General features: G+C 44.7%; 1 protein-coding gene and 1 long non-coding RNA gene across 18 annotated transcripts in view; one reads left to right on the top strand and one right to left on the bottom strand.

Moving 5' to 3' along the window:
- Positions 1-358: 358 nt before the first annotated feature.
- LOC129735638 (uncharacterized) lies at positions 359-2,548 on the bottom strand. The gene is made up of 2 exons (XR_008731408.1): positions 2,094-2,548; positions 359-949 (listed from the first exon to the last, which is right to left on the bottom strand). It is a non-coding gene; the product is annotated as an uncharacterized LOC129735638 (long non-coding RNA).
- Positions 1,852-16,205, top strand: part of PIEZO2 (piezo type mechanosensitive ion channel component 2) — a 315,029-nt gene continuing 300,675 nt past the window's right edge. For all 17 annotated transcript variants that reach the window (XM_055705165.1, XM_055705169.1, XM_055705178.1 and 14 more), the window contains exon 1: positions 1,852-2,128. In XM_055705165.1, the coding sequence (XP_055561140.1) occupies positions 2,065-2,128 (64 nt within the window). In that variant the 5' untranslated portion in view covers positions 1,852-2,064. The remainder of the gene's footprint in view (positions 2,129-16,205) is intronic.

Below are 16,205 nucleotides of genomic sequence, written 5' to 3'. Positions count from 1 at the left end.
CCTCCTCAGAGGAGGCTTGGGCTCTTTGTGATACGGGTCCTGTAAATGAACCCGTTAGGCACATTGAATTAGCATCTGTAGTTGATTTTTCTTAGCTTCCCTGAGCATTTTCATATTTGTAAGCCTGGCGTTCTTTACTTTCCCAATATACTAGTATCAGAGTCAGCCTGTTATATAATATTTGAATATCTGAATAATTGCCATTATTCAAAAACCAAAAAACAGTTGTCTGCATGGCTTAACACACATCATTTGAACCTCCAGAACACAAAGTTTTTCTTTTTTTTCTTTAAAATACCCTTTGTATTTTCCTGTGAGTCCCACTCATGTTTACAAGCATATTTCTCTGCAACAAGGATACAAATTATTACTAATTTATTTTTTTTAAAAGCACATCAAAGCACAGGATGCTTCAGCAATTATAAAAATTAACAGGCCAGGACTTCAAGAGCAACTCTAAGTCTTAGTAGGTTTGAAGTAAGACTGGATGAGGTCCTTCACCAGGAGGAAACACTGAGAATGGATGTTAAGGACCCCAGGGTCACTGCTCCCACTTTCTCCAGATCTTTCACGAGGTTGAAGAGTTATCTCCAGCACTGCCCCCACGGCGTGGATTTTCTGTCCAAATGTGCCTCATTTAAGTGGGAGGGACTGCAATATATTGCCGAAGTTTAAATGGACATTTACTTGTATGAATAACAACATTAACAACTTTCTATTTCACAGTGTCACTATTTCAACCCCAATGATTAGGTGTATTCAGCAGACACCCAGGGATGCACCAGCTGAGCTTTGAAACTGCCCCTTTAAACCCACAGCACTTTCTAACCAGCACTGTGTTTTAAAGGGTAAAAAGCTTTCCAGAAAAGTCAAATGCATTCCAGCGACCGAAGATCTGTTTTTTTTCCAGGCGCCAATTTTCTTGTGGCCCTAAATGTGCTGCTGAAACCTGGGGTGAGAAATGAACAATTAGAGAAAATTGTTCCCCCCCACTCAAGAAAAAAACTAAACAGCAAAAATCTAAACGAAAAATAAAATTAGAAAAATCAAGTAAAAAAATATTCCAGGAAAAAACCTCTGAAAAACCAACACAAAAAGAAGCGTTAAGGAGAAACTGTAAAGTCTCAAGTGCCGAAGAGGAGCCAGCTGGGGGTGGCAGCGCGGTGGCAGGCCGGGCTGCGCGAGCAGAGGGGCGCGGGCAGCGGCCGCTCCGAGCGGCGGGGCAGGGGGTAGGGGCGGGGGGCAGGAATGGGGGCAGGGCCGGGGGCAGGGCGCAGGGGACAGGGGCAGGAGCAGGGGTCAGGGGTCAGGAGCGGCAGGCAGGAGCCGGAGGCAGGGGTAGGGGCGGGGGGCAGGAGCAGGGGAAAGAGGGCTGGTTGCATGGGTAGGCAGCAGGGTCGGGGGGCAGGAGCCGGGGGCAGGGAGCAGGGTCGGGGGGCAGGAGCCGGGGGCAGCGGCACGGTCGGGGGACAGGAGCCGGGGGCAGGGAGCAGGGTCGGGGGGCAGGAGCCGGGGGCAGCGGCACGGTCGGGGGACAGGAGCCGGGGCAGGGTCGGGGAGCAGGTCGGGGGGCAGGAGCCGGGGGCAGGGTCGGGGGACAGGAGCCGGGGGGAGGGGCAGGGGCAGGAGCAAGGGGCAGGGGCGGGCGGCGCGCCCGGCCCCCTGGCGGCGGTCCGGCCCCGTCGGGGCGGGGCGCGGGGAAGTTTCCTCGCGGGGCGCGGGGCGCTCGGTGTGGTGCCGCCGGCTGGGCCCGCGCCGTCGAGGGCGGCGGGCGGGGGGTGCCGCTCCGCGCTGCCGGCGGAGGAAGGAGGGCGGTGGGGGGAGCCCCGAGGTGGGGGGGCGTGTGCGTGCCCCGGGCCGGAGGTGGACGCGGCGCTGCTTGCATGGGCTGCCGCCGGGATGCGGCGGGAAGCGTGAGGCGGCGCGGCTGAGGCGAGGCGGGGAGGGGACGAGCGATGCTCCGCCGCCGCGGCGGCTCCGCGCACCGGCGGACCTAGGAGCGGCGGTGGCGCACAGAGAGGGACGGCTCTCCGGGCGGCCGGCCGCGACCCCCGCCCCGCCGCGATGGCCACCGAGGTGGTGTGCGGGCTCACCTTCCGGCTGCTCCTGCCCGTGTGCCTGACTGCCGGTACGTCCCTCCGTCCGTCGGTGGGTCGCCGGGCGGGTGGGCGTCCCGGGGCCGCGGGACCGGTCCTCGCAGCCAGCCGGGCCGGCGGCTTGCGGGGCGCTCGGCAGTCTTTCCTCGCGGCTGCTCCCACATTCCGCTATTTCCCCAGGAAACTTCAGACTCCGTAGCGCACCCCTGATCTCTTACATATTTGTTGTTGCTACTGTTAACGTTGTTACTAGTTTTTGCGTGGCTGCGCGCCCGGGGGCCGGGGCCGCACGTGTGGCGGGCGCTGCTGGACCGGCGCGCGGGGCTGCGGGGCCCTTCGTCCGCAAACACTGCGGCGGGGTCTCGCGGCGCCCCGCAACCCCGGGGAAGGCGGGCGGGGGAGGGGGGGGGAACGGACGGACGACACGAGGACGGACGGGGGACATGACTCGGTGCTCGCCCTCCAGGCGTTCCGGTTCATCTGCCGTGTTAGGGTTTCGGGGGTGCTCCGTAAAAGCGAGGAGCAAGCGTCTTTCGGAAGGAGCGATCTCTGATTTGCGGAGGTTTTCAGGAGGGAGATTTTCAGTATTTTGAGAGAAAGAAATTTCCGTTTAATAAAGCGCGTTACTTAGCAGGCGGCCATCCAGGAAACGAATCATTTTTGGATGGAGAACTGCCGTGTCCAGCCACGGGTGAATATGTTGGTATTAATCCATCCCCTCGGCGCGATTTTAAACCTAAAACTCGGAACAAGCTGCGATTACCCGCTAGGACGGGAGGACGACGGGCGGCTCTCGAAAGCCGCGGTGCCGGAGGGCGGGTCGGGCGGCCGCGGCCGGGGCTGGTGCCTGCCGGGGCGGGAGGAGGGAAGGCGGGTGCCGGGGGTGGTGTGTCCCCCCGCAGGGCGCGGACGGACCCCCTCGGCGGCCAGCCCGGCGCCGCGCATCCCCCGCGGCCGGCGGAGCGGTGCGGGCCCAGCCTCGCGCGGGCGCCGCGGGGCCCCGGGCCGGTCCCGGCCGCCGCCAGCCCCCGACCGGCCGCGCTGGGCGGCGCGGGGGCCGCCTGCCGTCCCGGGGGTGCAGCCCTCCGTGCGGCCTCGCCGGACCCCCGGGTCAGCGCTGTCCGCCCCCCGCGGCACATGCAGCCTTCCTGGGGCTTTGCCCTTGGCGAGCCCCGCGGCCAGCGCCGCTCCCCTTCAGCACCCTCCCTCCGCGCCGCCCGGGAGGTGCCCCGCGCTGTCGCCCCAGGTGCCCTCCGCTGCCCCCCGCTGCCCCCCGCCGCTCCTCCGGGAGCGAGGACGCGGCCCCCGTCCTCGGCCCCGCCAGAGGCGTGCGGGACCCGGGTCGCGCCCTGGCGCCCGGCGGCGTGCAGCCTCCCCTGCCTTCACGGGTCGGGAGTGAAAACGATTTTCCGCCGTCGTCTCGCTTGAGGCGACGCGGCGGGTGCCGTCGGCGGGGTTGTACCGAGGGCGAGATGGCGGCGGCTTTGCAGGCTGCCACCAGCACCTGCGCGCCCCTCCCGCCCTTGCCGAAGCCCGCGGGCTCCCCGCGGGTGCCCAGCCCTGCGCTTGGTGGCCACCGCTGGGCCCGGGGAGGGCGCCGCGCCGCAGGCCCGTGGGCGCGGGGCCCCGTCCGCTTTGGGGCCCTCCCTGCGGGACCGGGTGCGCTGCCTGGGCGGGCGGGGGGCTGCCCGCCAGCCCCGGGGGTGGTGGTATCAGGCGGCTTTCTCGGCGCCAGGGTTGGGCATAGGGCACCCCCTGTTTAAAACCTCTGGGGCCCCATCTGTATTTTCTTTAAGCTGGGGGAAAGTGGGTTATGGATGAGGGTGAATTTGCTGGAAAGACACGTGGGAAGAAGGAAAGATTGGAAAAAATAAATTGTGTTCAGGTGGAATTTTCTTATGTTACTCTAATAACGTAATACCTAGCTGCGGTATTAAAATAGTGAGGTATTGTTCTGTCAGGTGCTTATTCTGGTTCTTGCCAAACTCTTTCTGTATCAAAACAAGTTCAGATAAAATTGTTTTGCTGTCCCGATTCCCAGTATTTAGTAATGCAGGGATACTTTCGCATTGCAGTTATACCTCGACAGATGAGAACTGATGTTGTCATGAATTGTTTATGCTTATAAATCTTATTCATCTATAGATTAATTGAAATGTAAAACCTGAAGGAGGGACTTGTCATCCTGAGTATGAAACAAATCCCGCTGCAGAGCTTTTGGTTTTGGACCCAGTGATCTTGTTCAGTTGGATCTGAGAGAGGATAAGAGAGGAATCAGTAAATGGACAAACAGCTTTTCTCATACCTTAATTTACCGTGCCTGCAAATCTTTTCCCCTCTACAACCTGTTAGCAGAGTGCTTATCAGGGTGAAACCTAGTTCAGCCTGCTTCACTTCTCCACTTCTCTTGCATCTTGCACCTGAGTTGTCCCCAGCCAATGCTCTCCTCCTTTCCAAAGCATCAAGGAATTGTTCTTTGGGCTTCTGGAAAAAGGTGTTGTATAGTTCATGTATCAGTGATGGGGTTTTGTATGACTTACGGTGAGGTTACATCCACAGCTGAAAAGCTGCCCTGAGGACTCACTGCGCAGTGATGCCTTGTGTCTCCTACCCGTGGCTGGGCAGTGAGTGTGCCTGAGAGTGCCAAAAGAGTGTAAATACAGAGTTGTTCTTTTGGTTCAGAATCCGCGCATGTATGATTTTAAAATGCTAGATTACTGTTGTTTCTTACCGTGGTATAATGTGCTCTTCTGTTTCTAAGAGTAGAACGTAACAAGGTTGGAGAGCCCTGATGAGGTGTGTGGAGGGCAATGGCAGCTGTGGCATACTCGTTAAAAATAACACAACTGCAAAGCTGAAAGATCATTCCTTAAATACTTGGAAAATGGTTAATGCTTCAAATCCTTAATACTTTAAATACTTTATTTTAGAAGTAAGTAAAATTAAATTCTGGTGCTAGTTATCTTTGCTGGTATGAAATACTTTCCAAGCATTGATTAGTAATAAGTGAGAAAACACAATTCTGTATAAGATTTTTTTTAGGATGAGATTTGTAGCTCTGAAGAGTGTAATCTTGTGCAGGTAAGCCTAGATGGATCCATTTAAAGCTCAAGAATGACGTGTCCCGAGTGTCTGCTGAAGATGGGAAATTTAATATGTATAAAATGAAAGACTTTTTTGGAGATTGAAAAGCTGATTTTAGGTTTATGCCTTCAAAGTCGGTCCACCATCATGTTATTTTCATGATAAAATCTTATGTTCAGTCTGATGTGAACCTAGAGCTTAAATGATAACTCACAGTAATGTGAAACTTCCTTGCAAATAAAGTACTGTGTTCTGTAATAAGACAGAGTTGGATCTGTTGCTTGGTTTTTTTTAGTGAGATTACTGCAATGTGATATTTTCCTGTATTGTAGTAGTACAATGCTGAAAAAAAAAATAAAATGGAGGAAGCTTTTGGCACTGATGGTGGGAAGTGGGCTTTTTGTGTTTTAAAGCTTGAGCCTTGGCATGAACCTGTCGGGATTTTGTTATTCAAATGAACTTGAAACATGCAAAATGTTATTTGTCTCTCTGAAGTAAGGCATCAGAACAACTCTTTGCTAATTGCTTTCTTTGGTTTATAAAGGCTTGAACCACAAAGTTGCACTTCACATCATTTGATAACAATTTTTAATTATTCTGCTTCCAATTGTTTTACTTGCCACACAATTCATTAGTTTTTTTTCAAGCAAAATACTATTTTCAAATGTGGTGCTGGGAAGAAAAATGCTTAGAGAGGACAGCTTTCTCTGGTTTTTGACTAATGCTGTTGGATTGCATGTTATCAGCAAATCTGCTTCGGTGAGCTAGCTGCCTGGCCCAAGTGCTTCCGAGAAGTTACACTTGCTTTCTGAACTCTTGAAATTTGACCCAGACAAAGTAAGAATTGTAGGAGTTTCTAGAAAGTTGGGGTTTTGCTGAGGAGGGGGGAGCACAGGTATCAGTGTTTGGTAAGTGGTGGTAGGTAAAAAAATACTTCAGAGTTTTTGTAGGTGACAGAATTCGGATATTAGTTGGAAGTTTTCACTTGTTTCTTCAAGCCAGATCTTTGAACTCCTGCTAAATAGTGGGAATTGCTTTTATTTCTCCTTTCAGTGGCCGTGATTCATCAGAATGGTCATCTCTTTAGGGTATAAATGATGTTTTGCAAAGAATTTTTTTTAAAGCATGCGCAATATTCTCAAAAATGTGTATATTGAATTGTTGGAAGTGCCTCAGCGGGACAGACGCCCTTGTCCTGCCTTGGAAGGAAAAGGTAGATTCCAGCATGCTTGGGTGCTCTTTGACTTTTATCCCCAAATTAACAAATACTGATGAAAACTTTGGAGGGGAAGTATCTGCACGGTTACTTTAGCAGGTAATAACATGCTGTTAAAATTATGTGTTTTAAAGAGTATTTCAGAATCCAGTTCCTCCCTGTATGTTTTGATGCTTTGAATTAGTACTATTCACATTTTCTATAGATAGAAGTTGGACAATTCTGTAATATTAAGACAAGTCTGTGGAGGCAGCGAACCATGTCATGCTTGGATTCATTTTTTTTGGGGGTGCTTATCCTTGATTTTATTGGAGGTGGCTGCTTAAAATCCGTAAAAATGATGGTACAATATGACACTGTGTTGCAGTTTTGAGGCAACTGAATGATTTTTGTGTGCCAGTCTGTGCAGGTGATGTCAGGGTGATGACAAAGCAAGTAGCGATGCAGGAGCTTTCAGACTAGAGGGTAATTTGCTTAGTGACTTTTCATGTGGCAGTATAGATGTGTGGATATGTGGATATTAAAAAACTCTGACATATTTTTGAAGTTTAGATAAGCTTTGCATAGGGAAAGTGCTGTTTATTATGCTTGGAAATTGCACAGCTACTGAAAAGAATGAAAGAACGATCAAACTGTTGTGGGGTTTTTTTTGTTATTATGGTGGCATTGGGGAGTATTTATTATTATGTACGGAAAAAATAATTATATGGAACAGCATGAGAGAGGTTCACATAGGCTTCCTGTTACATTTTAAAACTGTTGTTAGCCCAGAACACTCTTGAAATGTCAGTCACAGCAACAAGAAGTCTAGGAACCCCTTAATGGGTAGCGTGCTGAAAAAAAAAATTAATTAACTTGGATGTCACTTTGCACAAGAGATCCTAAAATGGCTGTTAGGTTTTCTTCCCCTCTTCAAATGTTTAGAAATTTATCTGCCTTCTTTGATTAAAGGAAGTTTTGCCTAGTTCAGTGGGAGCAGGTGAAAGATGTCAAGAATGAGAAATAGATACAGCCTTGCAGGAACAGCGTTTTCCAGGCTTGTAGGCACAGGGTTAGATTTTCTTGTTCACAGAAAGTAAATGTAATTTCAGTCTCTGTGGCTTCCATCTTAGATCAATTAAGATCCAGAGAAAAGTGTTTCGGGGAGAGCAGGGAGGCAGCAGTCGCCTGCAAGCACCGTGTGCTCGGCTGTAATAGCCATCTCAGGCTGACTGCCTTTGCTTCCCCCTAGCACGCAGGCTGGGAAACACTATTTAAAGATTCATGCCAAAAAAAGGGGGAATAAAACGTCTCTCCTTATGTTCTTACCACCTCTAGTTACTTATCCTAACTGTTCTGTTAAGTGGTCTGAATCCACTTAATGGTTAAGATGAGATAAAACCAAAACCTATAAATTTGTAAGGCTTAGGGCTTGCCTGGTAGGTAACTTGTTCCACAGACAGTATTGAACTTGGGAACAGAAATCCGTGGGAGGCAGCTGACTGGAGAGAGATACTTGGAGAAAGTGGACAACTTGCCTGATAACTGTAGGAACTGGAAAGCATTTGAATCCTTTATTTGTAGTGCTGGAGCTCACAGGTATCAGTTGCAAATCGTGTCATGCATGAAATTCCTCTCTGTCTCCTAGTAAAACACTGAGCCGTATCCTCCTGTTTGGTTGTGTGTGTGTGTTGTTTGGGGTTTTTTTTGTTTGTTTGTTTGGGTTTCTTTGTGTTTGTTTGTTTGTTTTTTTTTCTAATTACAGCAGTCAAAATCATAGCATGAGATGACAGAACTGTAGATATTTTGGGATCAGATGATTCATTTTTTTCTGAGGATGTTTCTGAGGGAGGTCAAGGAAGAGAATGGTACCATTATTGTACCCATACATGTGTAGCCACAGTGCTCTTTCATCTCAAGGAGTTTGCCAAAAGTCCCAAAATGTGGGAAACAAAAACTGTTAGACAAAAGGGTGGAGGGACAGAGTGCAACAGTTTTAACCACTGAAGAACTAGATTTTACGGTGCAGCTTTACCGGCATGTCTGTTGGAGTAGTGAGTTGCAAATGCTGGCAAAAGCAGACCAACTTCAGAATGGCTGTCATGTCTAAAAGGGCTCTTGGAAGGGAATATTATGAAATCATGGGTAAAAGGACTCTTGGAAGGGAGTATTATGACATGGATTGTATGTGAGAGGGACTAGTGATGAACTCTTTCATAACAGTAAAATTGTAACAGTAAAATCTTGTTCACATGCATGTGAAGCTGCTGGATGTTTGCACTTTGGCTTTTCTTTTCTAGATCTCTTTTTCCCTTTTGATGTTGAAATGATAGCCCTTGCGAAGCTGAAGCATGTTATTTTGAGGATAACCTTCACTTGAACACCAGTAACTACTTTTTCCTTTTGGATGGCAGCACTCTAAGCTTAAACAGGCTGTTTGCTTTTCGTCGTGAAGACGGATGTTAGCAATTGCGGATTAGTGAAAAAACCTGTGTAGTCAAGTAGATTGTACAAAACTTTGTAATATCTTCAGGCAGTTCTAAAGATACTGTAAGTATGACTTGTTAAGCTAGTAAAAGGCTGTATAGCAAGTTTTTTGGGGTTGGTTGTTTTTTTTTTTTTCTGTGCTGCAGCAGATTGATCAATGCTAGTAACTAAATCAATCCAGGTTTGTTTCCTAGGGTAAAAATTTTCTGTAATATTACTTTTGTGGTGATCACAAGTCTTCATGCTGTCATCTTGACAGATCTCTGAAGCTAAGCAGATCAGAAGCTGGCAGCATGCAGATCAGTTTTCAGAAAAAGTGCAGGTGTTGCTGGCAGGAATACAAGTGACAGAGTCCTCTGACTTGTACTGAGAGAAACTGGTATGCTAGGGGTTATTTTGTGAGATAAAACAGCTTAAGATTTTGAATATTAAAAAAAGAAGTGCACAGGTTGAATTATATATTAACTTTATTTTGGTGCGTTTGTTAGGAGCATATCCTTTGATGCATTACGTTCAGGATGTGGTTGAATTAATGCACTTCTCCTCTTCTCCTGAAAGTCTCACCTGTCCATTTCCTGTCTCCAGTAGGCAGCTGGAAAACCTGAATGTCACATTAAGGTTGCTGTTCTGTATCGTAATTCCTTTTATATCTGTAATGCTGAGCTGCAGTGTTAGCTTTGATAATATCCTGTAGCAATGAATTCCATGGGTGAACCATGCCATGAATAAAAAGGAGTGCTCTTTAATTCATTTTCAGTTTGTTGCTTTAGTAAATAATCCTTTGGATGGGAGAAAGTATGTATAATCACTTAAATCAACAACAGTCTAGTATTCTGTTTACTCTAACACTTTAGAATAACATTTGCAAGGCATAAAATCAACCATTAAGATTAGCTGTAGAAATTAACAGCTCTGAGTTTCCTATCAATTGTCCAGTTCTGAAGAGAAAGGAATGAGAATTATGTAAATCTGCCTTCCCCATTAATGAAGAGTTTTAGTATGCTATACTTTTACAGTTTGAATCCTTAGAGAGTGCAGCGTAGCAGTTCTCTGAGCTCATTCGTGTAGCCTTCAGTTTGGAAGCTCGTTTGGAAGTGAAGTAAAACTTAAAGAAGTGAGTGTGTGTGTTTGTGAGTGATGTACTAATCACTCCCTTTTTGGCAAAATATTATAAAGCATGGGACTGCAGACATTACATACCCTGTCTACTGTTTCCAAGCCACTAATTTGTTAATGTTGCTTGACAGAACCATAACTTAAACCCAAAGTATTTTAAGTGGCATTAGAGTGAGGGTCAGTTATGCCCCTTATTCAGGAGTTGCACGGGAGGCTGAAAATTATTTCCTTAACAGATAAGGGTGTGTGTTCTGGATTCTCACTGTGTTGAAGGATATGCAAACTCTATGTGGGTAGAGAGGTGCTAAACAAGTGCTGTCTTTTCCCTAGTCACACTAATACTACTCAATAAACTGTACACTGATGGCTTTTTGGTAAAAGACATGCTATTAGATAAATCGGCTCCTGGGTAATTTGAGGAACATTGAATTACTTTTGCTAGTTGTATATTCCAGGTTGCAATGATATGTTTAGCCTTTAGCTTTTTTAAAAAGCAGATTGAGACTGGAAAGGCTCAGAAAGGAATGATCAGCGAAACATACTGGATAGCCAGTGTACTCCCCACCTTGTAAGCTGAAATAAGCCTTTCTCCAAACTGACAAATCTCCAACTGTAAAACGTGATGCTGATTACAGCATGTTTACTTGTCTAGGAAATAACCTGTTAATCTCTAGCAAGCAAGTACAGTGACACTTACTCTGAATTTCATTTTAATACATGCTTATATATTGGAAAATGTCTGGAACATGCAAAACGTTTTCATAGTAGCTGCAACTGTTTGTGTTTTGGTTTTCTTCCCTTGTTATATTTGTGGCTTTTTACGACATCTTTCAGAATAACAGTTTCCTGGTCACTGAGAATAAATTAATTCATAAACCCAAGGCAAGCGAGGGAAATTTGTCTCCACAAATCCTGATTTATGTAGAAAAAATTTACTGCCATAAATAAATATTAGCTCATGTTGTCATTTTGTTGGCCTACTTCTATGAGAGTATTGTTAAACAGTATTCATAGCTGTAATGTAGTTCCTAAATGCATTAGTCCTTCACTCAGTGCTTAAGATTTTTAAGTTCTGTCCTATTGCATTCCTTAATAATGCTACATTTTTTTACACAGATACATACTTATATCCACCTCAACAAGATAACAGCCTAAAAGAACCTGTATGTTTTAACCTTTTGAAACTTTGTCAGAGACCAGACTTTCTGGCACGTGTATTGCAGAGCATCTTTTAGAAGGAGCGTGCTTTCAGTTGCAAGCATGTAATTATAATTACTTTCTACATTTTTGCACGAGTCATTGATAACATCAACATTTTCTTTGTTGGCAATAATTTTATGCTTCTGGGTAACAAATCGTAGAGAAATATTTATACCTTTTCTAAATGCTAGATTATAAAATTGTTTTGTTCAGGTTGTAGTGCTGTCGGTCAAAGAAATTCTGTTGTGGTAAGTGTGCCACCAACCAGAGAAGCTGTATTAAGTTTTTCACTCTTTCTTTTCCTTCTTTCTTCTTTAGACATTTAACATGTCAAATAACTGTTTAATTTAGAGAACAAAGATCTATGAAGTATGAACTATCTCGCTTATTTGTTAGCTAAACGCTACACATGTGTATCTGCTATGTAAATAATAAATACCACTTCCCTAGATTATTTTATCTAAATTGAAAGGAAGTCTGTAACCAGCTTTTTCTTTTGAAAACCCACTTTGGATAAAATGTCATTGCTGTTTTCTTAGAAACAAAGCTTCTGGTAAAGATAATCAAGTTCAGCACTTTCTTTCATCATTGCAATGTATAATTGAGCACACCCCCACCCCAATGCATTACCGTGTCTGTTGGTGTGTTTGTGAAAATATGTTTAAATTGAAAAGACCTTAATCTCATAGTTCAGGCTTTTCACTATGTTTCTTGTTATATAGACTTTGATGTCCCATTTTCTCTGACCTTGTTAGTTCTTTTCTTCTGAAGTCGGATCAGGTCTCTTCTAAAAGAACTGAACAAAAACCCCTCCTATGGTTTTAAAGATATTTTATTGACCATTTTTCAATACAATTGCTGATTAGGGAAACTCTGTGATTTACTTCCATGATAAATGAGCTTCTCCTTCTTGCCTAATGTGACACATCTTTCTTTTCCTAAGCTTTCATGCCTTTCTCACCATATGGATCAGGACCTTTTATCTTTGTTGGGCAACAATGTATGTGTCCATATTACTTGAAAAATGCATTTCCCTTCTTGTTCCTTGGGAGGGGCCTGTCATTTCCATGGGGTGTAGTTTGGAGGTCTTCCTTACCTGAGCCTACTGCTGTGCTTGTTAGCATGGCAGGTCGTACAGCTTAGCTCAGAGCTTCACTGTTTCACTAATGTCAGATGAAACAACTTTTATATTCCCAAAGATGCAGCACAGAAAACAATGGGGGAGGAAAACTTAGTCAGCCACACAAGCTGTATTTATTCTGTACCACACAAGCCTTAAGTGTACCCCCGCCTCCTTTCAAAATAAATCCAATAATTGACTTAATCTCCTTGTTTAGTGGCTGGTTGCTCTTAACGATGGCCCCTGTAATGTTTAGAAGGATTAGTGGTCAGTGACGTTTATTTTCCATCACTGGTCTGCAAGTGATGCTTTTCTCGTGAAAGAAGTCTGAGAAAATTGACCCTGTTATACACTTCCTCGACCCAATACAACTTTCCTCCCCAAGTTCTAATCTTTTGATTTGTTTGATCTTGAAACACACTGTCTATGTGTATACTCTGAGGCAAATAAGAAATACCGTGAATATATACAAGTTTATTGATATGTGTCTTAAAATACCCTTCTGTAGTGTTTAACCTGTCAGACATTTGTTCTTATTGAACTGAGTCAACAAGCTCAATCATCATGCCCATTAGTGTACATAAACATCAAAACCTGTTTCTCACAGCTTTTCATCGTCATCTGCAATACAGCACGACAGTTGCTTGAAGACCTCTACAAATACATTCCTTGTTAATTTGCTGAAAGCAGAAGTAAGCATACTCTTTTTATGTATCGTTAAAAAGATCCTTGCGGTTTATTGTACCACTGTGATTTTAAGCAAAAATTGCTTTAAGAAACAGTAACCGTATGTGAAAGAAGCCACTGTCAACTTTTGGCAGCCTCAGTAAGCCTCTCCTGAGATCTACGTTTTTATCATAGCGTGCAGACATACTGAGGGGTGTTTGGCAACCCCACTCTGCCATTTTGAGGGTCTGGAAGTGGGGGGTGGCCTAATCACTTCCGTTGATCCCTTGCTGTTGAGAGGTCCAGATTAAAATGCAGAAAAGAGGCAGGCAGTACACAAGCCTTGCTCCCTACAGCTTGGCTGCTCAGCTGTGAGCTATGTTGGCAATAGTAAGGAAATGGCAGAAGGACCCAAATGGTCATTAGTGTACCCTGGAGGATGAAGCAGCTGGAACTGCTAGAACTGCAGAAGGTGGCTATCAGGTTATTTCCTTCCCGTATTTACTGTAACTGTGTTTGGGAGAATTCCTGTTGCCTTTGAAATGGAAAAGTAGTATAATTGTTCCAACACTACACAATATTGCAAACTGGAAAGAACAAGAAAGTCTCATTACCAGAGTATCCTGCCTGCATAATTAATGCATGTTAGTCGTTGTTGGAATACACTGAAATAAGAATGTAGCAGTTAAAAATCCCACAAACACACACACACAAACCAAAAAGGATGAGATTGCCAAGTCACTGAAACTAGCATCTGTTCTGAGAAGAAAGAATAATGTTCTCCTGTGGGACAAGTAGTTCCATAGTTATTCAGTTTGGGTTTCTCACACATTCATTTGAAGCAGTTGAGGTTGGCGGCTCACCTGCAAGGTTTCTGGGGTGATTACAGGATGGGCTCTGGTCTGTCTCTGTGTTTCCCTCTTTAGAGCATCTCAGGCTGGAAGGCAGCTCGGGAGGTCTCTTCTCCAGTCTCCCGCTCAATGCAGTACTGAATTTAAATGTGACTGCTCAGGGTGTTCCTGTTGTGTTTTGAAAGTCTCTGAGAATGGAGGTCTACAACCTCTTCCAGTTAGCCTCACAGTGATTGTTTGGTGGGGTGGGGTTTTTTTTTTGTGTGGTTTTTTTTTTTTTTTTTTTTTTTTTTTTTTTTTTTTACTTTCCCCTCTTATATCTTTCTGACTTCAGTTTGTGGCCATTGTCTCTCAGTATACACATCTGTAAAGAGCCGGGCTCTGTCTTTTGTGTAACTTGCCCTTAAGGTGTTGGAGGGCTACTGTGGGGTGCCCCTGGAGGTGTCTGGTCTCAGGACTGAAGGAGCCCTGGTTCTGCAACCTCTCCTCATGGGGCTTTAAGCTCCAGTCCTGACTGCCCTCCCTTCGAGCTGTTAAAGTTTATCAACGTATTTCTTGTCCTGAGGGGCGCCAGGATTGCACATGGTGCTCTAGATGTGGTTTAATGAAGGCTGAGTGAAGGGGAATAACCACTTCCATTGGGTATGCTCCTGTTTGTACAGCCCAGAAGCTTACATTGAACGTTACAAGGGAGATCTGATCAAAAACTCTTTCACCTTGAGTGTGAGAAAGAGAAGGTAGATGTTGACAATTTTTATTATTCCTTAAAAAAAGAAAAAGAATGAAACACTATGACTTCTGTACTGTGATCAAAGGTTCACGAATAAAAATAAATTTATGTTGGAATTCATGTTGGATATTATATCTGAACAGTCAGCATTGGTACCCAGACAGAACTTACAGGAGTTCTTCTGTCTCTTTTTGATTTAAGGACCAAAGTATCTAGTCTTTACAGTAAGTCCTACACTCTCTCTCCTCACATGAAAGATTTATTTTCTTCAAAATGTCCTGGTTATAGCTTTTGGGTTTTGGTTCTAAACTGTATAGCAGTGGGTCTTGGAAATCCTGCGGTGAGGAATTGTTTCTTCAGTCTTTCTCTAAACTCATTGGTACCTTAAATCTCAGAGAGTGCAATTTTCCATTCTTGGTTTAAAAAAAAAAAAATAATTAACCACAGCCAGTGTCTGTAGGGCTTGTTCTGATTTGCCATGTCTTAACGCATACAATATGCACTAAAAGGCTCAAAAAGGTTAAGCTTGTGTTTCTCAGCTGGAAGTGCTGATTATTAATGAACGTTATTCTGTAACATTGGCACAGTCATTTGTCACTGGCTTGCAATGAATGGAATGATGAATTAATACAAGACCTACAGCATTTCTTCTTCATTTCAAGAACTGTCCAATGCTGGCATCCTCTAAGAGGCCAACTAGCCAGTAAATTATTGGCATTAGTTTCCCAGCAATCATGTTCACATACTTGAATATTTTTAATTAATCAGTATTTGTTGTTATTCTGCAAATCACTGACAGCTAATTTGTTTTAAAACCACAGGAAAAAGATCAGTCCTGCATGTTTCTGTATTGCGTTCTTTTCTCCTAGATGATCTCCATCTTATGTAGTATTGACAAATTACTTTTAGCAGTAGTTACTTTACTGCTGGATGGCTATTTTGAAACAAGTTTTGAAAAGCTGGCTTGTATTTTGGATATATGAAACACTTGGTGCTAGTCATTCACAGAATCTGTTGTAGTGGGTTTTATAGATCCAGCAGAATGAATTGTTTCCAAATTTTTGCCTGAAAACTACAAGGTTTATGTACTCATTTGACTGTAGTGTTTAGTTAACAGTGCTGCATTTAGAAGGTCAACCTGCTGTATATTGGAAATTCTGTTCCTCAACCTCTTTCATTCTACAAGCAGCATGGGATATGTTGCAGTTTAACCATATAAAAAGTTGAACCGCTCATTGTGTGTAGCGTAGCTAGCCTTCATTTGGTAAAAGGCAAGTTACTGATATCGGAAGTTACACATGACTACTGTTTTTTCTACTGTTCTGTACATGCCTGTTCTTAGGGAACAGCTGATTTCAACATGAAAAATGGTAACTGATGTAGTATACTTGTAGCCACCTAGATGACTTTTCTGAGGGCTACTAATGCTGTTAACTGTCAGAATTGTGGGGAATGTCCTCATGTCTTCCTGCAGCTTAGCACTGGCTTTTTGCACTGTCTGCATCTGTTGCTCCTTCCCTTCTTTGAAATATTAATACCACCCCCCATGCTACACTACAAATAAAATATGTACTGAATGCATACAAATAAAATGTCATCTGAGCATATCATTGCAGAAGCATCACACTTAATTATTCTTTTCATTTGGCTGCCTAATTTG

The sequence above is a fragment of the Falco cherrug genome, chromosome 3 (assembly GCF_023634085.1).
Source record: "Falco cherrug isolate bFalChe1 chromosome 3, bFalChe1.pri, whole genome shotgun sequence".
NCBI classification, from domain to species: Eukaryota; Metazoa; Chordata; class Aves; order Falconiformes; family Falconidae; genus Falco; species Falco cherrug.
Note: the sequence above shows the minus strand (reverse complement) of the source record. Positions and strands in the feature narration are given on the sequence as shown.